General features: G+C 45.2%; 1 protein-coding gene across 2 annotated transcripts; it reads left to right on the top strand.

Annotated features, from left to right (window-relative positions):
• Positions 1-10: 10 nt before the first annotated feature.
• G3BP1 (G3BP stress granule assembly factor 1) lies at positions 11-19900 on the top strand. Of its 2 annotated transcripts, none has more exons than XM_069969101.1 (12): positions 11-144; positions 13490-13603; positions 13714-13795; positions 13886-14059; positions 14180-14270; positions 15137-15230; positions 15458-15671; positions 15758-15859; positions 16308-16422; positions 17400-17525; positions 17618-17727; positions 18759-19900. In XM_069969101.1, exons 1-12 carry the CDS (start codon positions 65-67, stop codon positions 18966-18968), a joined length of 1512 nt encoding a protein of 503 aa, XP_069825202.1. In that variant the 5' UTR covers positions 11-64; the 3' UTR covers positions 18969-19900. The 2 variants fall into 2 exon arrangements, with proteins under 2 accessions (XP_069825202.1, XP_069825203.1); XM_069969102.1 differs by lacking the exon at positions 11-144 and adding an exon at positions 5263-5369.
• The last annotated feature ends 3955 nt before the right edge of the window (positions 19901-23855 follow it).

Here is a 23855-nt window from a genome sequence, read left to right as displayed (position 1 = left end):
GAGAGGAGGAGCAGCTCTCTGTCTCTCTTTCTCCAGGCCTACGCTGGGAAACAACACATAGGACATGATGCTGCTGCCATCTTCTGGCGTGCATGGTCAAAGTGAGGACAACACAGTTCTCATCATGGGAGAACCCAGCACAAAGTATGTACCACCCTGCCGCTGCCTTCTCTGCTTCTTGTAAACTCCTGCTGGGGGAGTCCCAGACAGACAGACTTCTCACATGTCTCCTCTTCCTGTGGACTTGGGGCACACCTAACTTTTGGCATGGCTGTCGTAGAATATGCCGGTGACTTACGGCCTCATAGACAATGATTAGGCTGAGAACTGTGTAACGTGGGGTACTTGGGGTCAGAGGTGTAAGTATAGGGGGTACAGGGGGCCCCGGCACCTAAGGGGCTCAAAGGCTCTTCTTCTTCTATATAAGTAGGCACTAGCATTATGGTGGGTGAAGGGCACTGTGAAAGAGTTTGCATTAAGGCTAAAGAGCCTTAAGTTACACCGCAGTTATTGGATGAGACAAGAGGCAAAGTTATATAGAATTCAAAGGTAGCTGTCACACCCCGGCCCTGAGGGGCCCAGAGGCTGCATACATACTGTGAACTGTATACACACTTTGCATTGAGTTTCAGGTTATGTGTCTTTTGTATAACACTATGCAAATGTATACATAAATTGTGTATAGAACAGTATACTAATCACCTATGCTTTAGGGTGCGTTCACACGTACAGGCAGGGGCGTAGCTAGGATTCACAGGGCCCCATAGCAAACAATTTTAAGGACCCCCCCTCTCCCCTACGCACAACACAAAGCACTGCACATATCTATCTATTTATCTATCTATCTATACTCTTACCTTCTCCCCCAGGCCCCCCTCCTGCACGGGCCCCATAGCAACTGCCTACCCTGCCTCTGTGGTAGCTATGCCACTGCGTACAGGATCTGCAGATTTGATGCGGTGTTCAGTTATTTAGTCAAATCCACTGTGGATCCTGTATATGTGAAGTTACCCATAAAGTGACTGTACCACCAGGCCCAGGCTGAAGCACTGGAGGTGGGCTGACCCACCCTTAGTGGGAGGAAACCCTAGCCCCTCTATGATAGGGTTCCATTGATTCTAATGGAGTCACGTCATGGGGGGGCGGGGGTTTCTTCCCACTGGGGGTGGGTTGGCCTGCCTCCAGTGCTTCAGCCTGGGCCTGGTGGTACAGTCACTTTAAGGGGTATTACTATTTTTGACACAAACTCATAAGTGACTGATGGGTCAAGTTCCCACCTGGGTGCTCTCCACACTGGGAATACATGCCGGCTCTAGGGTTTTGTGGGCCCTTGGGCAACAGAGCCTCAGCGGGCCCCTTTGTTGACCACTCACGTGGCAACAGTAAAACATTTGGTCCCCCTCTGTGTAGCCCCCTTATAGATGCCCCTCTCAGCCACACAAACATCTTAGGCACATCAGCACCTTCCTCTATACAAGCTCCCAACAATAACGGGACCCTCTTTGTGCCTTTAAAGTTATTTCCTTTCTTTATGCCTTATTCTGTGGTTGGGATCTCATCTGTAGTTGAGCCCCCTCTTTTTACCCCCCATCTGTAGCTGTTCCCCCCCCTCTTAGTGCGCATATCTGTAGTTAGGCCTCCTTTCTGACCATCATCAGTAGGTGAGCCCCTTTGGGCTTCAATCTGTAGTAAGGCCTCTCTTTGTGCCCTTATGAACTGTGCCACTGCTCCCCTCTCCCCACAAACTCTCACTGCCCCCTAATAAATTGTGCCACTGCCCCCATAAATCAGTGGCTTTTCAGCTGTTGCCAAACAACAACTCCCATCATGCCCAGCCAGCAATGCATGGTGGGAGTTGTAGTTTTTGAGCAACTGAAAAGTCACATGTTAGACAACACTGCACTAATAAACTGTCCCACAAGTCACTGTTGCCCAACAAGTGACTCTTCAGTTGTTATCAAACTACAACTCCCATCATGTCCTGCTAGCAGTGCATGATTGGAGTTTTGCAGCAATTGGAGAGTCACATGGTCTCTTAAAAACCCCACAAAACACTGCCCAACTCCCCCTTTATACACTCACCACCACCTGGCTCAGGAGCTGAGCTGCTCTTCTGCTCTGGCCTCCTCTAATTAGGTCTGAGCCAGGGCAGAAAGGTGCAGGGAGTGCAGATCAGGCTGATCTACAGCATGAAGGAGACGCTGGCTGGCCGGGCAGGGAGGTGAATGTTCCCTACCTCCACCCAGTCTCAGTGAATAAAAGAAAGCAGCCCTGGCAGGACTGGGCCCCTAGGGATGCTGTGGGCCCCGGCACTTGCCCAGGTAAGCCGGGTGCTTACGCCGGCCCTGCATGCATGCTTAGCCAAGCTGGTCATGCATGTATATGTAAGGATCAGGAAAGATACAACCCCTGAGTAGTCTGGATCCACCATACTCCTCCCCATAGAGAACACAAGAAAATATATGGCCTTCTATAGTTTGTTTTATGAGCCCAACGCAGCAGCAGAACACTCTCAGTACTTACCTATACTGATACATTGTAACAAATCCTCAGCCCTTGTGAATAGGATTGGGTAGGGACAGGTCTAACCAAGAATGTTTCTCTTCACTGTAAAATTTCATAGAACTGTAAGGAAAAGTATACAAGATGGTTACATTACATAACAGTATATGGTAATACATGGAGCCGCCTTATGTCAGCACCACACTGTACAATTCCATTATGGTGGGTGAGGCTCTGCTGCTCTTTTTATTATGAAGATAAAAAAAAAATTGTTAAAGTTTCCAGAAGGTGGAGCATAAGAGAAGCAGGCACAGGTAGTAAATGTCTCTATGGGTATGTTCACATGGTGCATTATTCATAGGAATATATGTGAGTACAGTTTTTTATTGTGGATCTGATATTTCTATTCTTCTGCTGTGTGAATATACCCTAAAGTGGTGACGCTGGGTGGAGGGCGCTGAGGCTGTGATCACATCATGTTATATATAGGATACAGGATAATGTATACAGTACAGCATGGGATCCTATGCGGACAATGTTTGCATATATATATATATATATATATATATATATTACTGCAGGATATCTCATTTACAGAAAAAAACATTTGACAAATGACATAGACATGTAAAAAGTTTAGCTGGGTGAGGGTCTCTGAGCTGGGGCCTATACTTATACAGACAGACAACAGAATAGAAGCCATACACCTATAGCCCATTCTTATACGGCAGGGATGGGGAACATTCGGCCCTCCAGCTGTTGCAAAACTACAACTCCCATCATGCCTGGCAGCCATACGCCCATAGCCCATTTTGCTGTGTATTTATTGTGGATTTTATCCCTGCTACATTGACAGGGTTGAGATATGCAATGAAAATCGGCAACAAATATTGACACGGGAGGGATTTAAAGTTTCAAAAAACTTTTGAGGTGTCATGGAAACATGTCAGTAGGTGGATTGGTTGTGGCGTGAGCGCTCAGACCTCCCAGTGAAGTCGGGAAAAGCGCTAAGGGCTTCTGTCACCATCTCTCTCATTAGTGTGGAGCGGACCTGGCAAAATGTTCGGGCTCGGCAACGCTCTCTGAACCTGAACTTTCTGTGTTTGACCCCGTGTATAACAGGGACCCCCATGTACCGTAGCCTGTGCGTAACAAGAACCCCTGTCTATCATACTCCATGTGTAACAGGGCCCCTGTCCTCCTTACCCCCTGCGTAACAGGGACCCCTGTGTACTGTACCCCGTGCGTAACAGGGACCCCCGTGTACTGTACCCCGTGCGTAACAGGGACCGCCATGTACCGTACCCCATGCGTAACAGAGACCCCAGTGTACCGTACCCCGTGTGTAACAGAGACCCCAGTGTACCGTACCCCGTGTGTAACAGGGACCCCCGTGTACCGTACCCCGTGCGTAACAGGGACTGCCATGTTCTGTACACCGTGCGTAACAGAGACCCCAGTGTACCGTACCCCGTGTGTAACAGGGACCCCAGTGTACCGTACCCCGTGTGTAACAGGGACCCCAGTGTACCGTACCCCGTGTGTAACAGGGACCCCAGTGTACCGTACCCCGTGTGTAACAGGGACCCCAGTGTACCGTACCCCGTGTGTAACAGGGACCCCAGTGTACCGTACCCCGTGTGTAACAGGGACCCCAGTGTACCGTACCCCGTGTGTAACAGGGACCCCAGTGTACCGTACCCCGTGTGTAACAGGGACCCCAGTGTACCGTACCCCGTGTGTAACAGGGACCCCAGTGTACCGTACCCCGTGTGTAACAGGGACCCCAGTGTACCGTACCCCGTGTGTAACAGGGACCCCAGTGTACCGTACCCCGTGTGTAACAGGGACCCCAGTGTACCGTACCCCGTGTGTAACAGGGACCCCAGTGTACCGTACCCCGTGTGTAACAGGGACCCCAGTGTACCGTACAGTGTACCGTACCCCGTGTGTAACAGGGACCCCAGTGTACCGTACCCCGTGTGTAACAGGGACCCCAGTGTACCGTACCCCGTGTGTAACAGGGACCCCAGTGTACCGTACCCCGTGTGTAACAGGGACCCCCATATTTAAAACTAATGTGGTTTACACTTGACGTACACACAATTTATAATCTTTTATCTCTTATTACGTCACACATGTATTTCCCCTCTGTACAGTATACATGGCATACAGGAAGCAGCAGGGTTCAGTTCATGACCCGAGTCCGTTTCTTTATGGTGATAAAATATTGCCCTGTGAGCCCCTTCCTCCCCCTCCTGTAGGAGGTAACACACAGGAGGCCCCCGCTGGTTTATGGCCATGAATGGGACAGTGCATCTTTAAGAATCCTTTTTCCTCTCCTGTCAATCATCCCTCATTCTCCCGCTCATTGGTTCGCCGCTCTATTTCCCCGCCTCTCTTTATGATCGCGCAGGGTTTCCCACCCAATCTCACAGGGGCCTCTACTTCCCCACAACCACACTAGCTTAGCGTAAGGGAAAAAACACACACAACGCCAACCACCGCCGGGCTCTTTCCTTTGTTATAGGCCTCGCTGCAAGTCCCGCCTATCACGATGTATCGTCGATTTCTATTGGTCACCTGCAGGAGACTGTTGCGGCTCACGGAAATCATTTTGGAATCCTATTAGCTAGTTAGGGAGTCAGTCATGTCTTTGACCCGCCCACCAGAAGTGTGAGGTCCAATAGGCGTTTGGAGCTTTAGAATCGTCCTCAGCGATTGGCTAGAGGTGACCAGTGGGTTAGGTTGTATACTCACTATATGTAGCCGGCAGCTGAGCACGCCGTTGCTTGTGCCGACGCTGTGTGAGGTAAACCAAGGCTGCTCCGGAGCGCAGAGCCCGCCCCAAGCCGGACCTTCAGCAGGTGAGAGTTCACACTATCGCTGTTAAATTAACTTAACGTAAACCGCGGCTTCTTCTTGCCGTCGCCTCGACGGGGCCGCATCTTCTTTCTCCTTGAGCGCCGCGCCGGGTGCTCGCGGCCTACGCCATTATCTCCGGCGCCATGAGCCGCGGAGCAATGGCCGCTTCCCTGTATAGCCGGGCATGTGCGGCTGTGGTCAGATCATACCGCCTCACGCTGGGTGTAGCAATGGTATCTTCCTGAGCGAGCCCCCCTATTTTTTGACTCTATTTGGTACGGTCCAACGGTCTATTGTGGAACCAATTCGATACATTGTAGCCATTACTTCATGTTACAGTATAGAACGTTGGATACAATTGTCTCCCATTGAGGATCTCTCCATTGTGTTATTACCATACCTGAGAGTCTCCAGGGCATGCTGGGAGTTGTAGTTTTGCCACCGATTGGGGAACACCGGACCAGACAATGACCTTAGCTTCCTGTTCACACATGGAGTCCGAAGTCTCTGCTACTTTTACATGAGACTATTAATCTTTGTGCACATAATTTGTCAAAATGACCATATAGACGGTCACAAACACGCAATAAGCGTATATTTTGAGGCCAGCTAATCTCCCTACACAATTTGGAGGCTGAAATTTCTTTCTCCCTCATAAAAAAAAAATATGATTGACATTGACACCAAATGAGCGACTTCTCGTTGAATGTGTCTACGCGGCGTGAAACTTAGTAACGTTCACTCAGGATAATGTTTTTATTACATTACTTGGAGTAGTTATGCCTTATCCTGAGTATAGGGCATAACTAAGAGAAAATGGGGGGGGGGGTGTCTGCTGGGACTCCACAATCTCAAATGGTGCCCCAAAGCCCCTGCAGGATAAAGCTGGTTGTTGGCATCCCTGCCTGAGCCCTTATCATTTTCTATGGAGCCACTGAAGAGAGATAAGCTATTTTCGGCTTCATAGAGAATGAATGGAGCAGCTATCCCAGGTGGAAGTACTGCTTTTAGAGTGTGTTTTTAGTTGAATATACAATTTGAAGTAATACTATTTAGGGTATACAGATCCGCAATGGATTTCATGGTGCGGATCCCTTCACTGTCACTTTCAATATTACATACTTGCAGTCAAATTGTTATCCTGCTGCGAGTATGTAAAAAGGGGTAGTGCGGTGCTACACATTTATTCACTAAATAACACATATTACAAAGTTATACGACTTTGTAATGTGTGTTATTTAAATGAATGGCCCCCTTCCCCGTGTTCCCCCACACACACACACACACCCGGAAGTGTGGTGCATTATACTCGCCGAATTACCGTCGACCCCGGCCGCCATCTTGGTTTGAACAAGTCATCTTCAGGAGGCTGGCATTAGGGAGGGCTGGAGCTGTCCGGCGGGCCTCCTGAAGATGACTTGACAGACCCAAGATGGCGGCCGGGGTCAACAGTGGTTGTGAGTATAATGCACCACACTTCCGGGGTTGGGGGGAACACTGGGAAGAGGGGCATTCACTTAAGTAACACATTACAAAGTTGTATAACTTTGTAATGTGTGTTATTTAGTGAATAAATGTGGAGCACCGCACCCCTTTAACCCCATACGTCCAGGTGCAAAGACTACCAGGTTCGCGCTCTGGCTTGCTCAGTCAATCGGTGGGTGCGGGGGGCAGTGCACTGATCGGCTGAGCCAGACGCCGGAGCACGGTACTGGTAATCTTTGCACCTGGCCGTGGGGGGGTTAAGGGGGCTGCCTTTTACATACTGTCTTGCAGCGGGATGACCATAAAGAGAACCCACCCTACCCCATAATAATGTTTATACCTGCCCTCTCTGTCCCTGTGATGCTCCACATGCCAGTCGTGTTGCCGAAAAAACCTTGCTTCTCTTCTTGGCGTTCATTAGGCTAATGAGCAGAGATGAGTATGACAGCCGTAGGAAATTACGCATTTCTTATGGTCGTCATGCACATCTCTGCTCATTAGCATAATGAACGCCAAGAAGAGAAGCAAGGTTTTTTCGGCAACATGACTGGCATGTGGAGCGTCACCAGGACTGACAGTATAAAAATCTTTATTGCGGGATAGGTGGGTTTTTGCCCCGGTCCCCCTTGTGACAGATTCCCCTTAAAGAGGACCTGTCACCCCGCCTGCTGGGGCAGAGCCCGCCCGACCCTCTGGTTAGGCCCCATATACTTACCCCTTCCACGAAGTCCTGCCCGTGGACCCTGTGCCACCACCGAGAAGTCGGAAGCTCTACGCGCGTGTTATGCTAATTGCCAGAGATGAGTGCGACGTCTGAAGAAAATGACCGAAGCAGTCATTTTCTAGGGACGTCAGACTCATCTCTGGTAATTGGCATAATGCACACAGGGCTTCCGATTGTGATTTCTTGGTGGCGGGACTTCGTGGAAGGGGTAAGTATATGGGGCTTGACTAGGGGTTGGGCTCTTCCTCCGGCAACTGAGGTGACTGGTACTCTTTAACAGGAAGTGGGCTGAGAAACAGAACCGTCTTTTGGTGAGGTGGTAAGTATCTGATTGCTGGCACCCCTACCGATCACAAGAATGGGGGTTCTTTGTTCCCTACACATCCTAAGTGAATGGAGCAGCAGCTGAGCATGCGCACCAATGTTTAATTCACAAGTGATTCTTGTTCTTGTGGATCGGTGGGAGTCCGAGCAGCCAGACCGCACCAAGCAGACGCTTCACTTGTGATGAGTGTCTATCGTTGTCTGCCTCTGGGCCGTTGTGCGAGTATAGTGACTGCTGCCTTTGACAGGAGCACCTGCTCCTGTACATATGTTTTGTGGTACCACACACAGAGGGTCTACAGGGACTTCTGTCAATATGATCACATAATGGCCACTAAAAACACTATTCCAGTGCATGTGAGTAGCCAAGCAAATGGCTGGCTGTTCTGCATGTACAGGCACAGGGACTCCTGTTTTTTTGACAGGTGTCCCTGCTCCTGTAAAAGCATTTTAGTATAAAGGAGTTTGTAAATGTTTACGTGGTGGTCTGGGATGATGGTGGGACAGAAGTCCAGTTATAATCTTGGTTTAACCCCATGAACGCCACGTAAAATCAGTCGTGTGCACAATATATATACATATATAATTATATTATATATTTTTTCATATCAACCAATCACAGCTCTGCTTTTGTTTCTCAGAATGGGCTGTGATTGGTTGTTATCCGAGATGTAAATGTGTCTGTTTTTGTCTGTGATTATACAGATTGATAAATCTGGGCCAATGTCTGTATACTTTGTCAGCTATAAATGCTGTAGTCAGACTGGTCTGATGCCTCTATTATAAGGTTTATCCACGGTTAAAAAATTACTTGATTTCTTCTAGAAATAGCGGCACTCTTGTCCTCAGGTCACGTGTGGTATTACAATGTGTCCAGTCACTTTAATGGAGCTGATCTGCAGTTCCATGTGCAAACTGAAGACTAGATTGGCGCTGTTTCTGTAAGAAAGTGGCCTTGTTTTTCTAATCCTGCCTAACCCTTTTAACAGCATGTGTGTACTGTAATGCATCAGGCTATATTAGAGATCGTATATATCTAATGCTCATGGCAGGTGATTTATTATGTGCCAGCCGCAGCCACGTTCCTAAAATATCGAGGGATTTTGCTATACACTTGGCAGGGCACTGATCCTTTTAGAATAATAGTTCTGCCTGTGACCATTCAGTGCTGTACGCTGCGACACCTGACGGGCATAATCAGAAGTTGCCCGATGATTCTACATCTGCAGCTCAGTGAATTTAAAGTGTTTTTCCCAGACTACCATGTTGGATAAACTAATAACCTGTACTTTACTCTGCTGCTGTTCCCGTGGTGCATGGTCAGTTTGCTCAGCATTTCCTGACTTGTGGTCCCGACAGAAGGAAGTGGCCACTCATCCAATGTCTGGTCACATCGATGATCTGCCTTAGCCTGTGATTGGCTCGGTGGCCACTTCCTTGTAGTGCTCAGTAGACTGGACCCCATTGGAACGGCAGCAGATCAAGACAGGTGAGTACTGTGTTTCTTATTTAGAGTCCTATTTGATAGCCCATGCTTGTTTACAGGCTTGATCAGTCATGGAACCCAAGGGAGATGTGTGGCCACGGACAATGACTTGTTGGAGTGTCAGAGCAGCCTCATTGGTTAGCTGATGGCTAGCCCTATTTCCAAGGGTGATGGCGGCTCACTAGGTAATGGGGCCACTGCTCCCTTGACTATCTCTATAAAGTACATAAGGGGTTCCGAGGCCATGCTGAGCCTCACCTGTGCTCATGTTCCTCATCCAGTATAATGGTGCCCATGGCAATTTGCCACAAAAAACCCCTGCTGGTTGCACCCTCCTCACCCAGCTCATGCCCACGTTCAGTGCTATGGCATCCTGTGTATTATCCATGCAGAGCAGTCACACAGACCTGCCGCACACTTACAACGCTTAAGCAGTCAGACTGGATGTAAGGGCCTTCTACTTGTCCCCTATGTTAACTCTTCCTGGTTTTCTCGGCCGTTGTTTGGCGTTGTCTTGGAAACCCCTCATTCAGACGCTATATACGTTATAGATGTTACAGATTAACAGTAAGAAGATTGCGGCTTTGTCTGGAGCACAGATCTGTGTGGACTCGAGTAGGTGCAGAGACGGTCACGTCTTCCTCCAGCTCATCTCATATTATATATTTAGGCTTCTTACTTTTGAGGCTTTCATATTAATAAAGCGTCCGGTCTGTGCACTTTCTATTTCTCCTGCTCGCTCGCCATGAATAGCGGAGAAGCTATTAGTAACGTGAGCACAAGTTATTTCCAGGTGCCGAAAATAGCTGCAACCGAGAATCGGGCTACAGCAGGAGCAGCACATTATTATTCTCTATAGGCCGGGCACTTTCAGAACTTATATAACCTTTTCACTTCATAGTCTCCTCTATGACCGACATTACTGGACGCTCACTCGGCTTTCCCAGATTCCCGATCTGAACTGGTCCGGCCACCAGAGTCACTATTTAGGCTACATGGACTGTTGAGTTTTGGTCCGAAACTAAGCTCTTCGCTGCAAAGATGGGGGAACCTTTGGTCCTCCAGCTGTTACAAAACTACAATTGCCATAGGCATGATGGGAATTGTAGCTTTACAACCATCCCTGAGCCACAAGGTCTCTATAAAGGGGTTTTCCGCTACAAAAAACATGGCCACTTTTCCCCTCTCTTGTCTCCAGTTCTGGTGTGGTTTGCAATGGAACTGAGCCATGTTTTTGTAGCACTGTATAACACCCTTTAAAAACCCACTATGAAAGCTGCATCCAGCCCCAAATGAATGAGCAGCCATGTATCGGATAGGGGGCTTGGGTCCACCAGTTCACTCTTAAAGGGGGTTATCCAGCGCTACAAAAACATGGCCACTTTTCCCCCTCTCTTGTCTCCAGTTCAGGTGCAGTTTGCAATTAAGCTCCATTTACTTCAATGGAACTGAGTTTCAAAACCCCACCCAATCTGGAGACAACAGTAGGGGGAAAGTGGCCATGTTTTTGTAGCGCTGGATAACCCCCTTTAAGGATCGTTGAAGATCAGTAGTAACAAGTTTTTGCGTTTCCAATGAATAGGGCATCGTTGGTGTGGTTAAAGGGGTTATCCAGTGCTACAAAAACATGGCCACTTTCTTTCAGAGACAGCACCACTCTTGTCTCCAGTTCAGGTGCGGTTTGCAATTAAGCTCCATTCACTTCAATAGAACTGAGCAGAAAAACCTAGCCCAAGCTGGAGACAAGAGTGCTGCTGTCTCTGGAAGAAAGTGGCCATGTTTTTGTAGCGCTGGATAACTCCTTTAACTACTTGGACCCTGACCAGTCATTAGAATGGTCGTCCTGTGCCCGCAATAAATGGAGCATTGGTTGAGTTGGCATACTGCTTCTCCATTGAAACTATAGGGCTGATGTATATAGGTGGTACTTGCCTATATACAACAGTTCTATAGTTTCCATGGTGAAGCAGTATCTACTCTAGGCAATAACTTGTTACTTGCATCTGTTTAAAGGGGGATTCTGGTGGATTGTGACTCCCATCATGAGAGCAGAGATCAATTGTTCCCCTTCCATTTATTCTCTATGGGGCTTCTGATCATATAGAGAATAATTGGAATTGTGCTTGGGGCCAATTGACCTCATGATCATTGGCTGTTCCCTTACTGGTCGGCTACTACTAGATCCCTATAGTGATGATAATACGGAGCGGGTTTTACCCTTCCCCCACCAGTGTATTGTAATGTCCCATTGTGGGCGTGATAACATTTGCATTACACTGACCATATGCCTACCTGGCCCATGTAAATGCAAACAGGCCTCTTTGTTCTCTCTTTCTCATGAACGTTCCCAGGGCTTTAGGGATCGGTTTCTGGCCGGATCCAGTTTAGCATGATAAGTCATTCTGGTTTATTATACCCTGTCCCCTGTAGTGTTGGGCTATTTGTCTTCTCTAGCATCGTCTCCCATGTACTTACATTTGAAATGTTGCTTAGCAGCTGCCCTTTGTGGTGGCTAGGTGTGTAAGGTGTGAGCATATCAAAGGGGTTATCCAGCAAAAATCATCTTCTTTCAAATCAACTGGTGTCAGAAAGTTATATAGATTTGTAATTCACTTCTATTAAAAAATCTCAAGTCTTCCCATACTTATCAGCTGCTGTATGTCCTGCAGGAAATGTTTTATTTTCAGTCTAACACACTGCTCTCTGCTGACATCTCTGGCCAAGACAGGAACTGTGCAGAGCAGGAGAGGTTTTCTATGGGGATTCATAGAAAACCGAGGCGGAGTTCCTGTCTCGGCCAGAGATGTCAGCAGAGAGCAGTGTCAGACTGAAAATAAGAAGACACTTCCTGCATGACACAGCAGCTGATAAGTACTGGAAGACTTGAGATTTTTTAATAGAAGTAAATTACAAATCTATATAAATTTCTGACAACAGTTGATTTAAAAAGACTTTCGCTGGACAACCCCTTTAATGGTGCGTTCACACCTACAGGATCTGCAGCAGATTTCATTTAAATAACTGAACACAGCATCAAATCTGCTGCAGATCCTGTAGGTGTGAACGCACCCTAAGTGAAATGGCCACTGCTTACTTAACCTACGTCAGGTTAGGAGCCAGCTCTTCGGAGGCAGAACAGATTGCGACCGCTCTGATAGCAGCAGGTGCAGCCTTAGAGCAGATTGGCGTTCGTGCCCAGTCTTTCCAAAACCCAGACATATAGACTTCAGTGAGAAATGAATCCTCCGCTTGTGTCGCCTAATATATTAATTTTTCCGAGAGCTGACTGCCATGTTGTGGATGTAAGAGCTGCTTTGCATTCAGAGTCTGAGCGGACTACAGTTCTGAATAAATTGAGGGTTGAGCTTTATTGCATGACTTGTGGTCACGGCTGGCCGCTGATGCATTTGGGATTTATTGGCGTCGCGGTGATCAAAGATCGTGTAGATGGAGGTCATCTAGATGTCGTGGAAGAAAGCCTTTATTTACCATCAAGTAGAATGGATAGTGCTGTAACAATAACATTGCTTTATGGCTTGTCTATAGGTGCATAGACTTGGATTTCCATTTGAATTCCTTCATTGCATTCCTCTCTACCTATGGACCATTGTGCATTTAGGACTCAGCTTAAAGGGGTTGTCCAGCAACTGATAACAGAAAGACATATAGATTTGTAATTTACTTTTATTAAAAAAATCTAATCTTCCTATACTTATTAGCTGCTGTATGTCCTGCAGGAAGTGGTGTTTTATTTTCAGTCTGCCACTGCTCTCTGCTGACATCTCTTGCCGAGACAGGAACTGTCCAGAGCAGGAGAGGTTTTTTTTTTATAGGGATTTATAGAAAACCGAGAGTTCCTGTCTCGGCCAGAGATGTCAGCAGAGAGCAGTGGCAGACTGAAAATAAAAAACAACTTCCTGCAGGACATACAGCAGCTGATATATATAATTTACTAAAATATAATATTGAATTCATATAAAAAAAAAAATTATATATATATATATATATATATATATATATATATATATATATATATATATATATATATATATTATATATAAATTTTTATTTTATTTAATGTTTGTAAATTTTTTATTTTTTAGATTTCAGTTGACCAAAGAAATGGTGATGGAGAAGCCAAGTCCCCTGCTTGTCGGGCGGGAGTTTGTGAGGCAGTATTACACCCTGCTTAACCAGGCACCAGACTTTCTGCACAGGTAGGGCTTTTACCCCAGATGTAACTCTGTATAAGTGATCTGGTAGATGTTAAGTTTTAGTATTTGACTAAACCTTCACTTTTTTTTTTTTTTTTATACCCCATCCTTAGGTTCTACGGCAAAAGTTCTTCCTATGTTCATGGTGGTTTGGACAGCAATGGGAAGCCTGCAGATGCTGTATATGGGCAGACGGTAAGTCTTTACTCCGTGTATTATTGCACTTTATTTTTTTATTTTCTGCTGCTCTGTAAGCTACAGTCTACTGCCTTCCTCCCCCTGTAGGACATCCACAAGAAAGTAATGTCCTTAAATTTTAAGGACTGCCGAACAAAAATCCGGCACGTTGATGCCCATGCCACGCTGAACGATGGGGTTGTGGTACAAGTGATGGGTGAGCTTTCCAACAACAGGCAACCCATGCGGCGCTTCATGCAGACCTTTGTGTTGGCACCGGAGGTACGTCTAGTGAGATTACAGGACAGTCTGTGTTTAAGGGGATTTTACGTGCTATGAATGATCTTTGTTCAATACTATAAGGTTGATGTAAATTCTAACGTGTAATATTTAACACTTTAGGGATCTGTGGCAAATAAGTTTTATGTCCACAATGACATATTCCGTTACCAAGATGAAGTTTTTGGTGACTCTGACACAGAACCTCCTGAAGGTATGTATACATCTACCATCTCCTCCCCTATTGTGTGCTCCTATCCTTAAGGGGGTTGTATAGGGTTAGGGTCCTATTACACAAACTATGGCCTGATGATTTAAGTAAACGAGCGCCGATCTGCTAGATCGGTGCTCGTTTACTAGACCTATTAGGGTCTATTTACACAGAAAGATCTGCCAAAGACTTGAAGCCAAAGCCAGGAATGGATTGCAAAAGAGGAGAAATCTCTGTTTATATTGTCTGGCTTTGGATTCAAATCTTTGGCAGATAATCTGTCAGATAATCTTTCTGTGTAAATGGACCCTAATACGGCTCAATAGTCAGGCAGCAAGGACTGCATGGACATTGTTAGCGTTGTCCATGCAGACCTTGCTCAAACACCTGATACCTTATTTGTCCTCGCTCCCGGTCTCTTCTCCTGTGCTCCGTCAGGTGACAGGCCCTTCAGACGATGCAGCTTCCGGGGCCAGGAAGCTGCGGAGCCCTGAAGAGAAGACCAGGAGCGGGGAGAGATAGGTATCAGGTTTTGGCAAGGACTGCATGGACATCACCAACGATGTCCATGCTGCCCAATTTTGCGCAACGATTTTAGTTCTAAAACTAAACCAACAATCAGCCAATTATCGTTATCTCCATTACACAGATCACTAATCGGCCCGGTTCGACCGATTATCACTGTGTAATAGCGCCCTTAGAAAAACATGGCTTTCATTCAGGAGGTCACACCTGTCCGGAGACTAACAAACTGCAATATTGTATATAATTAGGCCTGTAAGGGACTAACAGATATACAAAACCAGACAGATATTATTATAGTAAGGTATATGAATAGAAATATCACATTATTTCACCTATTTATTAAGAATCCGATGAGGAAGTAGATGAACCTGAAGAAAGGCAACAAACTCCAGAAGTAGTTGCCACAGATGACGGCGCATACTACGATCAAACTGGCAAGTGAGTAGCATTTCTTTTCTATATTTTAGCTGGATATATTAAATTTCATGTTTGGCATTGTACGCTGTTTGCTATTTTATGTACTGTGAAATATTTGTAGAGTATGGCGCCAGCTGGTGGTCATTGTGTATAACAATGTGCACGTCCACCTAACAAGCTGAGTGCTAGAGGACACACATGCTCCCCACAAGGGGATGCTAACTCCTGTAAACTTTTTCTTACTTTAGTAATCATGACTTGGATGAACCACTGGAAGAGCAGATAGTAGAGGCAGAACCCGAACCAGAACCTGAACCAGAGCAAGATCCCGAACCTGAGGTGACCGAAGAAAAATGTGAACCTGTGCCTGAAGAGCCTGCTCCAGAAGAGGAAGAGGTGGTGGAGAAGAGCCCGTCTCCTCTCCCTGCTGATCCCGCACCCGCAGTACAAGAAGACTCCCGGGTAAGTAGACTTAAAAGGAATATTAGATGACCTGGTGGTGTGTTATCCAATGGCAAGTCTAATGGAAATTCAATTTTTCTATTAAGACATTCTCATGGGCATCCGTAACCAGCAAAAATCTTCCACCTAGTGGGGCTGTACCAGTGTCAGGAATACCACCACATGTTGTTAAAGTTCAGCCATCACAGGTAAGAACTATTAAGGCCTACAGCTTTAGATGGACTTCATCTGCAGAAGGTCTTAAAGGGGTTATCCAGTGCTACAAAAACATGGCCACTTTTTTCCAGATACTATTGTCTCTAGTTCAGGTGCGGTTTGCAATTAAGCTCCATTCACTTCAATGGAACTGTGTAACATAACCTTACCCAAGCTGGAGACAAGAGTGGGACTGTCTCTGGAAGAAAGTGACCATGTTTTTGTAGCGCTGGATAACCCCTTTAACAGCTCTTCTGCGCACCACCCTCTCATATCCTGATCAGAACCATACAGGAGACTAGTTGTCTGTTTCTGTTCTACGGGGGTCTCACCAGAATTTTAGTTGACTTGGCTACTTACACGTTTTTTTTTTTTTTTTTTTGCTAAGCTGGAAACATTGACTTCATTTTTTTTTTTTTTTTTTTTCCCCCTCCCTTTTAGCCCCGGCCTGAAGTTAAATCTGACAACCAGACCTCACAGAGACCACCACAGAGAGATCAAAGAGTCAGAGAACAGAGGACTACAACAGTTCCTCCTCGAGGAGGGCCAAGGCCTGGTGCGTTTACTTCTTGGCCTATAAACCATTCAACAAGAAAGTTAATGTGGATTCTAGTTCGGATAGGTTGACATGTGAAGGAGGGGAGAGAAGTTTTCTTAAGAAACTTTGCGAGTAGCATGAGTTAAAAGTGTACCTAAACTTTCATACAACTTCTGACCCGTTGCGATCAGTGGCTGTGCAGCTGCTGAGACCATCACTGATCACTATAATGAAGCAATCGCATGAGGCTTTCACTCAGTATACACTCTGTGCGATTAGCTTTAGTCTGTTTCTGGATTTGGCTTCAAATATCTGTCAGATAAATCTGTGTAAACACAGCTTATGGTTTAGACCTAAAATTGTCAGGTGTCGGCCGCACGTCGCTACGTGTATTTCCTAAACACCTGACCTCTCTCCGCTCTTGGTCTTCTTTCCTGTGCTCAAGTCGGGACCGCCGTGGCCTGTCAGCTGACAGGCTGCTCGAACACTGCTGTCACTGGGATCGGGAATCTGCGGAGCACAGGAGAGGAGAGAAGGTGTTTGGGCAAGGGCTACATGGACATTGCTGACGATCTCCACGCAGCCCTTGCCACCCGATTAATAGGTCCAGTAGCAGATTGGCGCTCGTCTACTAAAATGTTTGTGCTGCAGTCGGCCTGTGTAATATGGGACCCTAAGACATACAGCATTTAGGTTAGTGCTTCGGTCCCTTCATAGCTTTTGGCAGCTGTTCCCACATTGATCACAACTTCTGACATTTATAAAAGTTTATGTACACTTTTAGCCTTAGCTGTAGGCTGCTATAGTGTGATCTTAGGATTATAGAGATACATTAGAAAATACAGGGATTTTATGTTTCTTATTTTGCTTTCAGTCTCTGGGAATGTATTAATCGCTATGCTGGGTTCTCAGCCAGTATTCAGACTTCTAGCCTTATGCGTGTGAGTGTGCTGTTTTTACATTTATGTAACATTTGTCTCTATTTACCACCTTAGTGAGAGAAGGTGAACAAGGTGAATTAGAAACCCGACGCATCAACAGGTACCCGGATAGCCATCAGTTGTTTGTGGGCAATCTACCGCACGATGTAGACAAGAACGAGCTCAAGGAGTTCTTCCAGAGTAAGTCTGTGACGTATTACACACAATATTATATAAAGGTGGTGGCGTTGTCTGCTGGCAGGGATGTAACCATCGTACACTTTGTTTTACAGCTTACGGCAATGTTGTTGAGCTCCGTATAAACAGCGGCGGAAAGCTTCCCAACTTCGGCTTTGTGGTGTTTGATGATGCAGAACCAGTGCAGAAGATCCTTGGCAGCAGAGTAAGTGCCTAGTATTCTTTGCTGTATAGTGTTCAGCTCATTCATACTGGATAAATACTGTCTGATCTGGTTAACTTTGGTAGGAACGGTCATAAATCTTGTGTGAGGGCGCCCTGTGTCTGCTGTGGAAGAAGCGTTGGCTGCTTTCTCTTATCTGTATTAAATAAACATAAGGAACCCAACCTAACGTCTTAAGCTGGGTTTACACTGCGTTTTTGCAATCAGTCAGTTTTTTTTTTTTCAGTTTTGTGCATCCATTTTTAGTTTTTCTATTAACTTCCATTATAAAAAAAAAAGGATCTAAATGCATTTTTTTTTTTTTTTTTTTTTTTAAACACACCCAAAAATAAACCCATTTTATATAATGGAAGTCAATGCAAAAACTGATGTACAAAATTGCATCCATTTTTCCATTCTGTTTTGCAAAACGCTGTGTGAACCCGGCCTTAGGATGCGTTCACACGTACAGGACCTGCAGCACATTTGATGGCGCATGTTTGAAGTTGCAAATCAAATCTGCTGCAGATCCTGTACCTGTGAACGCACCCTTAAAGGGGTTATCCAGCACTGCAAAAACATGGCTACTTTTCCCCCTCTCGTCTTAAGTTCAGGTGTGGTTTGTAATTAAGCTCGTTTTACTTGAATGGAACTTAGTTTGAAACCCGACCCAATCTGGAGACGAGAGGGGGGAAAGTGGCCATGTTTTTGTAGCCCGGGATAACCCCTTTTAAGTGTTCAAGATTAGAAAAACATTGCTGCTTTTGTCCAGAATCGGTGCCACACCTGTCCCACAGCGTGTGTGTGTGTGTGTGTGTGTGTGTGTGTGTGTGTGTGTGTGTGTACATTCGCGGTTTATTCACTTCAATGCAGCTGCAATACCACACAAAAACTAAAGACAAGGTTGGATCTGTTTCTGGAAGAAAGCAGCTATGCTTTTCTAGTTTTGGGTAACCCCTTTAAACACCACCTTATAAAATCTGTTCTCCGTTGTGCTCCAGAGATCTAATGTGGTCTTTTTACTCCTCACACAGCCAATCATGTTCCGTGGAGATGTCCGCCTAAACGTGGAAGAGAAGAAAACCCGTGCAGCTAGAGAGGGCGACCGTCGTGGAGAGAGGCCCCGTGGCCCTGGAGGACCACGTGGAGGTCTTGGAGGTGGTCTGAGAGGACCACCACGTGGTGCAATGTCACAGAAGCCTGGTTTTGGGGCTGGAAGGGGTGTTCAAGGTCCACGCCAGTGATTGATTTTTTTTTTTGTTTTTCTTTGAGTGGCTTCTAACATCAGATTGGGTACAGCCCTCTCCTGTCCTGCAGCCTTCTGAAACTTGGGTCTTGGATGTCTTGGCATATTGTCCCAACATGACGGACTGCTACACTTCACCTGTCCCATCCCAAATGTGTTGCAATTTTACAAATTTTTTTTTTTTTTTCTTCCCCTCCCTCTTCTTGATCCACTTCCCAGAATCCAGCATTTGTTGGACAATTTTTTTTTTCTTTTTAGGGGATAAAAGGATTAAAGAGAATATTATGAATAATCCTGTTTTCAGGAGTCAGATACAATGGAACATTACCTGATTTTAGGCAAATCCACTGGTGTAACGGCGAACGCTGGTTATAGCATCTGAGTTTCTGAATGATGCAAAATTTGACACTTTACTCAATGCCCTTTGTAGAAAAGGCTAGCCCTTGGCACAGTATTCAGGTGTTGAGAGTAGTATATATATATATCCTTTGAAGCTGTGAGTAGTGATGAAGACGCGAGTGGCTTAGAGCAGCTGCTTACAATCTCCATCCATGCTGTTTTACTTCATAAAGAATAAAGGGTGTTCATTGGAATTTCTATACTAACATTTTTTTTATATACGGCGCCATCAAGGAAATGGGGAATACAAACAATCAAGCAAAAAAAAAAAAACATGGAAACTACTGTTTTACCACTCAAATTTTGGATTTTGGGATGGGTTTTAAATGTCTAGCTACTTGACTTTAAAACACATTTTGAATTTGTGAATTTTTTTGATAGGGATCTTTTTTTTTTTTTTCCCCCTCCTCATGGTTTTTAGTTTGTATTTGTAAAAAACAAAAATTTCAAAAAGAGCAAAATTGTTGTGCCTTCTATTTATCTCTCATTCCAGTCTCAGCAAGTTATTAAAAATAAAATGCATAAAAAATTGACGTTTTTCGTGTCCAGAATCCCAACATTCTCTCCAGTTTTTGGTGTGTTTTTTTTAATGGATATTACATGGGTTTTAGGGCCAGTTCACACGGAGCAAAAGCGACGGCTCTCCGCTCAAAGAATTGACATGTCGGTTCTCTGAGTGGAGAGCGACGGTAGCTAAGGCGTGCGAACCCTCCCATAGAGAAACGGTGTCACACTAAAGCAGGCGGCATTCTCCGCGACGGAATTCTGACTTTTTTTTTGCTCTGTGTGAACTGAACATGGTCGCTTTCCTTGAGAAACCACTACTGTTCTCAGTTTGTGTGGGTTTTGCAGCTCTACTCCATTAAAGCGAATGTACATTCGCTTTAACATGACCCATGGATAGATTGGCGCCGATGCAGAGAAGCCTGTGTCGCGGTCCATTTATTTATTTATTATTTTTTTTTTGAACCGCGGCCCGATTCCCGTGTAGGGCGCCGTTCTATTCACGGGTGCCAGGGTTGAAGCACTGGAGGCGGGCTGGCCTGTGGGAGTAATCCCCCCCCCGCCCCTCTATGATGCAGCTCCATTGATTCTAACGGAGCCGTGTCATTGAGAGACAGGGGCGGCCAGGCCCGCCTCCAGTGCTTCAGCCCCTGCCCGGTACCCGTGGATAGAACGGCGCCCTACAAGGGAACATGGCTGCGGTTCAAAATATGGACCGTGACACCGGTGCTAATCTATCCATGGGTCATGTTAAAGTGAATGTACCTGATGGTACATTCGCTTTAAATGGAATGGTGCTGAATTGTAATACCACACACAACCTGAGGCCATGGGGTGGCGCTGTTTTTACTAATCCTGGAAAACCCCTTTTAAGGAACATGCTCTTTGGGGAATTTTATCGCTTAGACTTGTGTTAAGAATAAATCTATTTGGGAGGGAACATCCCAGGTCATGAAAGTTTACTTTTGTCCCACACATGACCATTGCAAGCAAGTAGCCACTATATTGGCTATGTGGTGAGCAGACATTTTGTACCATACAGCTGCACAGAATACACATGACTGAGTGTTGGTACAGCTGGCACGCACATGACACATTGCATTGAAGTGTCAAGTGACTGTCAGCAGTATAGCCACCCTGCCATGCACTTAGGAGGAGGGGAGTACTCTCTATCATATATAGACAGTTGCATCATCCCTCTTCCTTCAGAGTAGGGCAATGTATGCCTATACAGCAGGGATGGGGAACCTTTGGCCCTCCAGCTGTTGCAAAACTACAACACAGTCCGGTTATGTCCCAGTCAAGTTCTTTCGATGCGTACTGTTGCAACTGCAAACCGCGGCACAACCGGATCTTGTGTTTTCTGAAAATCCTATTAAGTCATTTAAAGGGGTTGTCCAGCGAAAATCTTTTTCTTTCAAATCAACTGATATCAGAAAGTTATATAGATTTGTTCTATTTACTTCTATTGAAAAAATCTGAAGTCTTCCAGTACTTATGAGCTACTGTATGTCATGCATGAAATGTTTTTTTAGTCGTCTGACACAGTGCTCTCTGCTGACATCTCTGGCCGATATAGGAACTCTGTCTTGGTTTTCTATGAATCACCAGAAAAAAAACTCTCCTAAATTAATATAAAACCGAGACTGAGTTCCTGTCTCTGCCAGAGATGTCAGCAGAAAGCCCTGTGTCAGACTGAACATAAAGTCATACTTCCTGCATGACATACAGCAGCTAATAAGTATGGGAAGACTTGAGATTTTTTTTTTTTTAATAGAAGTAAATTACAAATCTCTAACTTTCTGATATCCTTTGATTTGAAAGAAAAATATTTTCGCTGGACAACACCTTTAAGCAGAAATTAAGCATTTTCTGTGCAAGGACTGTATATACGGACGATATGCTACGGACCGGACTTCAGAACTCCTGGCATCATCGTTCATTAGGGTGCAGACAGCTCCGAAAGGGTTAAATCTTTGTGCTACTGATACAGCAGTATCTGAATAGTAGCACAAAGACGGTGCGTTTACACAGACAGATTTATCTGACAGATCTTTGAAGCCAAAGCCAGGAACAGACTATAATCCGGGATCAGGTCATAAAGGAAAGACTGGGATCTATGCTATTTTCTAATCCATTCCTGGCTTTGACTTCCAAAATCTGTCAGATAAATCACCATTAGTGTCACTGTTTAAAAAAAAAAAAAAACTTTGTCAGTGACACTTGTCAAAAGTTGAATGCTCAGACCTGACCAATCAGAGACTGAAGAAGTCTGCGCTAAGCCCAGTCCTCCTTCGGCTCTGTGTTGCGTGAAGAGTCTGACTCCTAATGTAAGTCTGAGGCAGTCTTGTTTTTACTGACACAGCTGGGAGCGTACTGCTTGTTCTCATGATCGGTCAGGGTCTCAACACCTTAGGGTGGGTTCACACTATGAAATCCGTGCGGATAAGTTCCCGGCGGATTCCGTCGCTTGTACCCACTCACGGCGGCGTGTATATCTGCCCGTACCATAGACACCATCCATTGGCCAGGCGGATTCCTTTGTCTGCCAAAAGAATTGACTTGGTTCTTTCGGTGGAAGGCGGAATCCGCCTGGCCAATGAATGGTATCTATGGCACGGGTGGATATGCACGCCGGGTGCGAGCAACGGAATCTATCAAAACTTAAGCTAGGTTCACACTACGTTTTTGCAATCTTTTTTTTTTTTGCAAGAAACTGATGGGGAAAAACCGGATATAACTGTGTGCATCCGTTTTTCCATAGACTTCCATTAAAAAGAAAAAAACAGATCAAAACAGGGTTGCATCCGTTTTTTTTGCAAAAAAAAAAACAGATGAAAAAAAACGCAGTGTGAACGTAGCCTTACCCGATCAAAAATTTTAATTTCTGAGCTCACTGCATCATAATGAATGATGATGCCAGGAATTTCAAACTCCACCCCATACTATGATGTCTGTGCACAAACCTGGCATGCTTTATACCTTATTTCTTAGGTTGTCCTCGGAGTTTAGAGCCATTCTTGGTTTGGTCTTTAAAGGGGTTATACAGGATTATAAAACATAGCTTAAAAAAAACAAACAAGTGCCACACCTGTTTTCAGCTTGTGTGTAGTATTACAGCTTAGCTCCATTCACCTCAGTAAAAATGAGCTGCAATACTACACCCAACCTGAGGAAAAGAGTGGCACTGGTTTGAGAAGAAAGCTGCTATGCTTTTGTAACCCTGGATAAAAATCAATCTGTGTGTGCTTTATAGATGGACTCTTACTCTGATGATTGAGTCCTATGGTGCGGATAGTGCATGCAATTTTAAACCTTGCTAATAGCACTAAGACATTGCTAGTAATACAGCAGTTTTACTATCCAAAATACAAAGGTGGTGGATAGGATCTCACCTGCCTGCACTGTTCCTGAAACAGCACCTCTTTTGTCTGGGTGTGGTATTGCAGGTTAATTCTATTGAAGTGAATGGGGGTGAGTTGTAATACCACACACATCCTGAGGACAGGGGTGGTGCTGTTTTTGTAGGAAAGTAGTTGAGTTTTTTTTATTTTTTTAATCTGGATAATCTATTTTAACATTACTTTGTGGTGTCTTCTGCAAACCAATGATTCCTCTTTTTATGCTCCATTCTAGGGAAGTTTTGCTATATCGCCGCTATTCATTGTAACAAATCTGAATCTACCTTCTCAAAGCAGATGTTTTGTGCGTTTAAGCCACCAGTATATGTTGTAACTTTGAGGCAAATATAATTTGTGTACAATGTTGCTGTACCTTTATGTATACCTTTTTGCTATGTGCTTTGTTTGTGGTTGTAGCTTTCCTAATTTTAGGAATGGGATCAGACCTGCCATATGCATGAGCCCTTTTTTTTTTTTTTTTTTTTTTTTTTTCGATAAGTGACAATGTAAATGTCCTATTGATTGCCAGATAATCTTATTTTTAGTGTGTGAATATGTGGGACAACTAGACTTAAAGGAGT

This window comes from Dendropsophus ebraccatus, chromosome 1 (assembly GCF_027789765.1).
Source record: "Dendropsophus ebraccatus isolate aDenEbr1 chromosome 1, aDenEbr1.pat, whole genome shotgun sequence".
Classification (NCBI taxonomy): Eukaryota; Metazoa; Chordata; class Amphibia; order Anura; family Hylidae; genus Dendropsophus; species Dendropsophus ebraccatus.
This window is presented reverse-complemented; position numbering and strand designations above follow the sequence as displayed.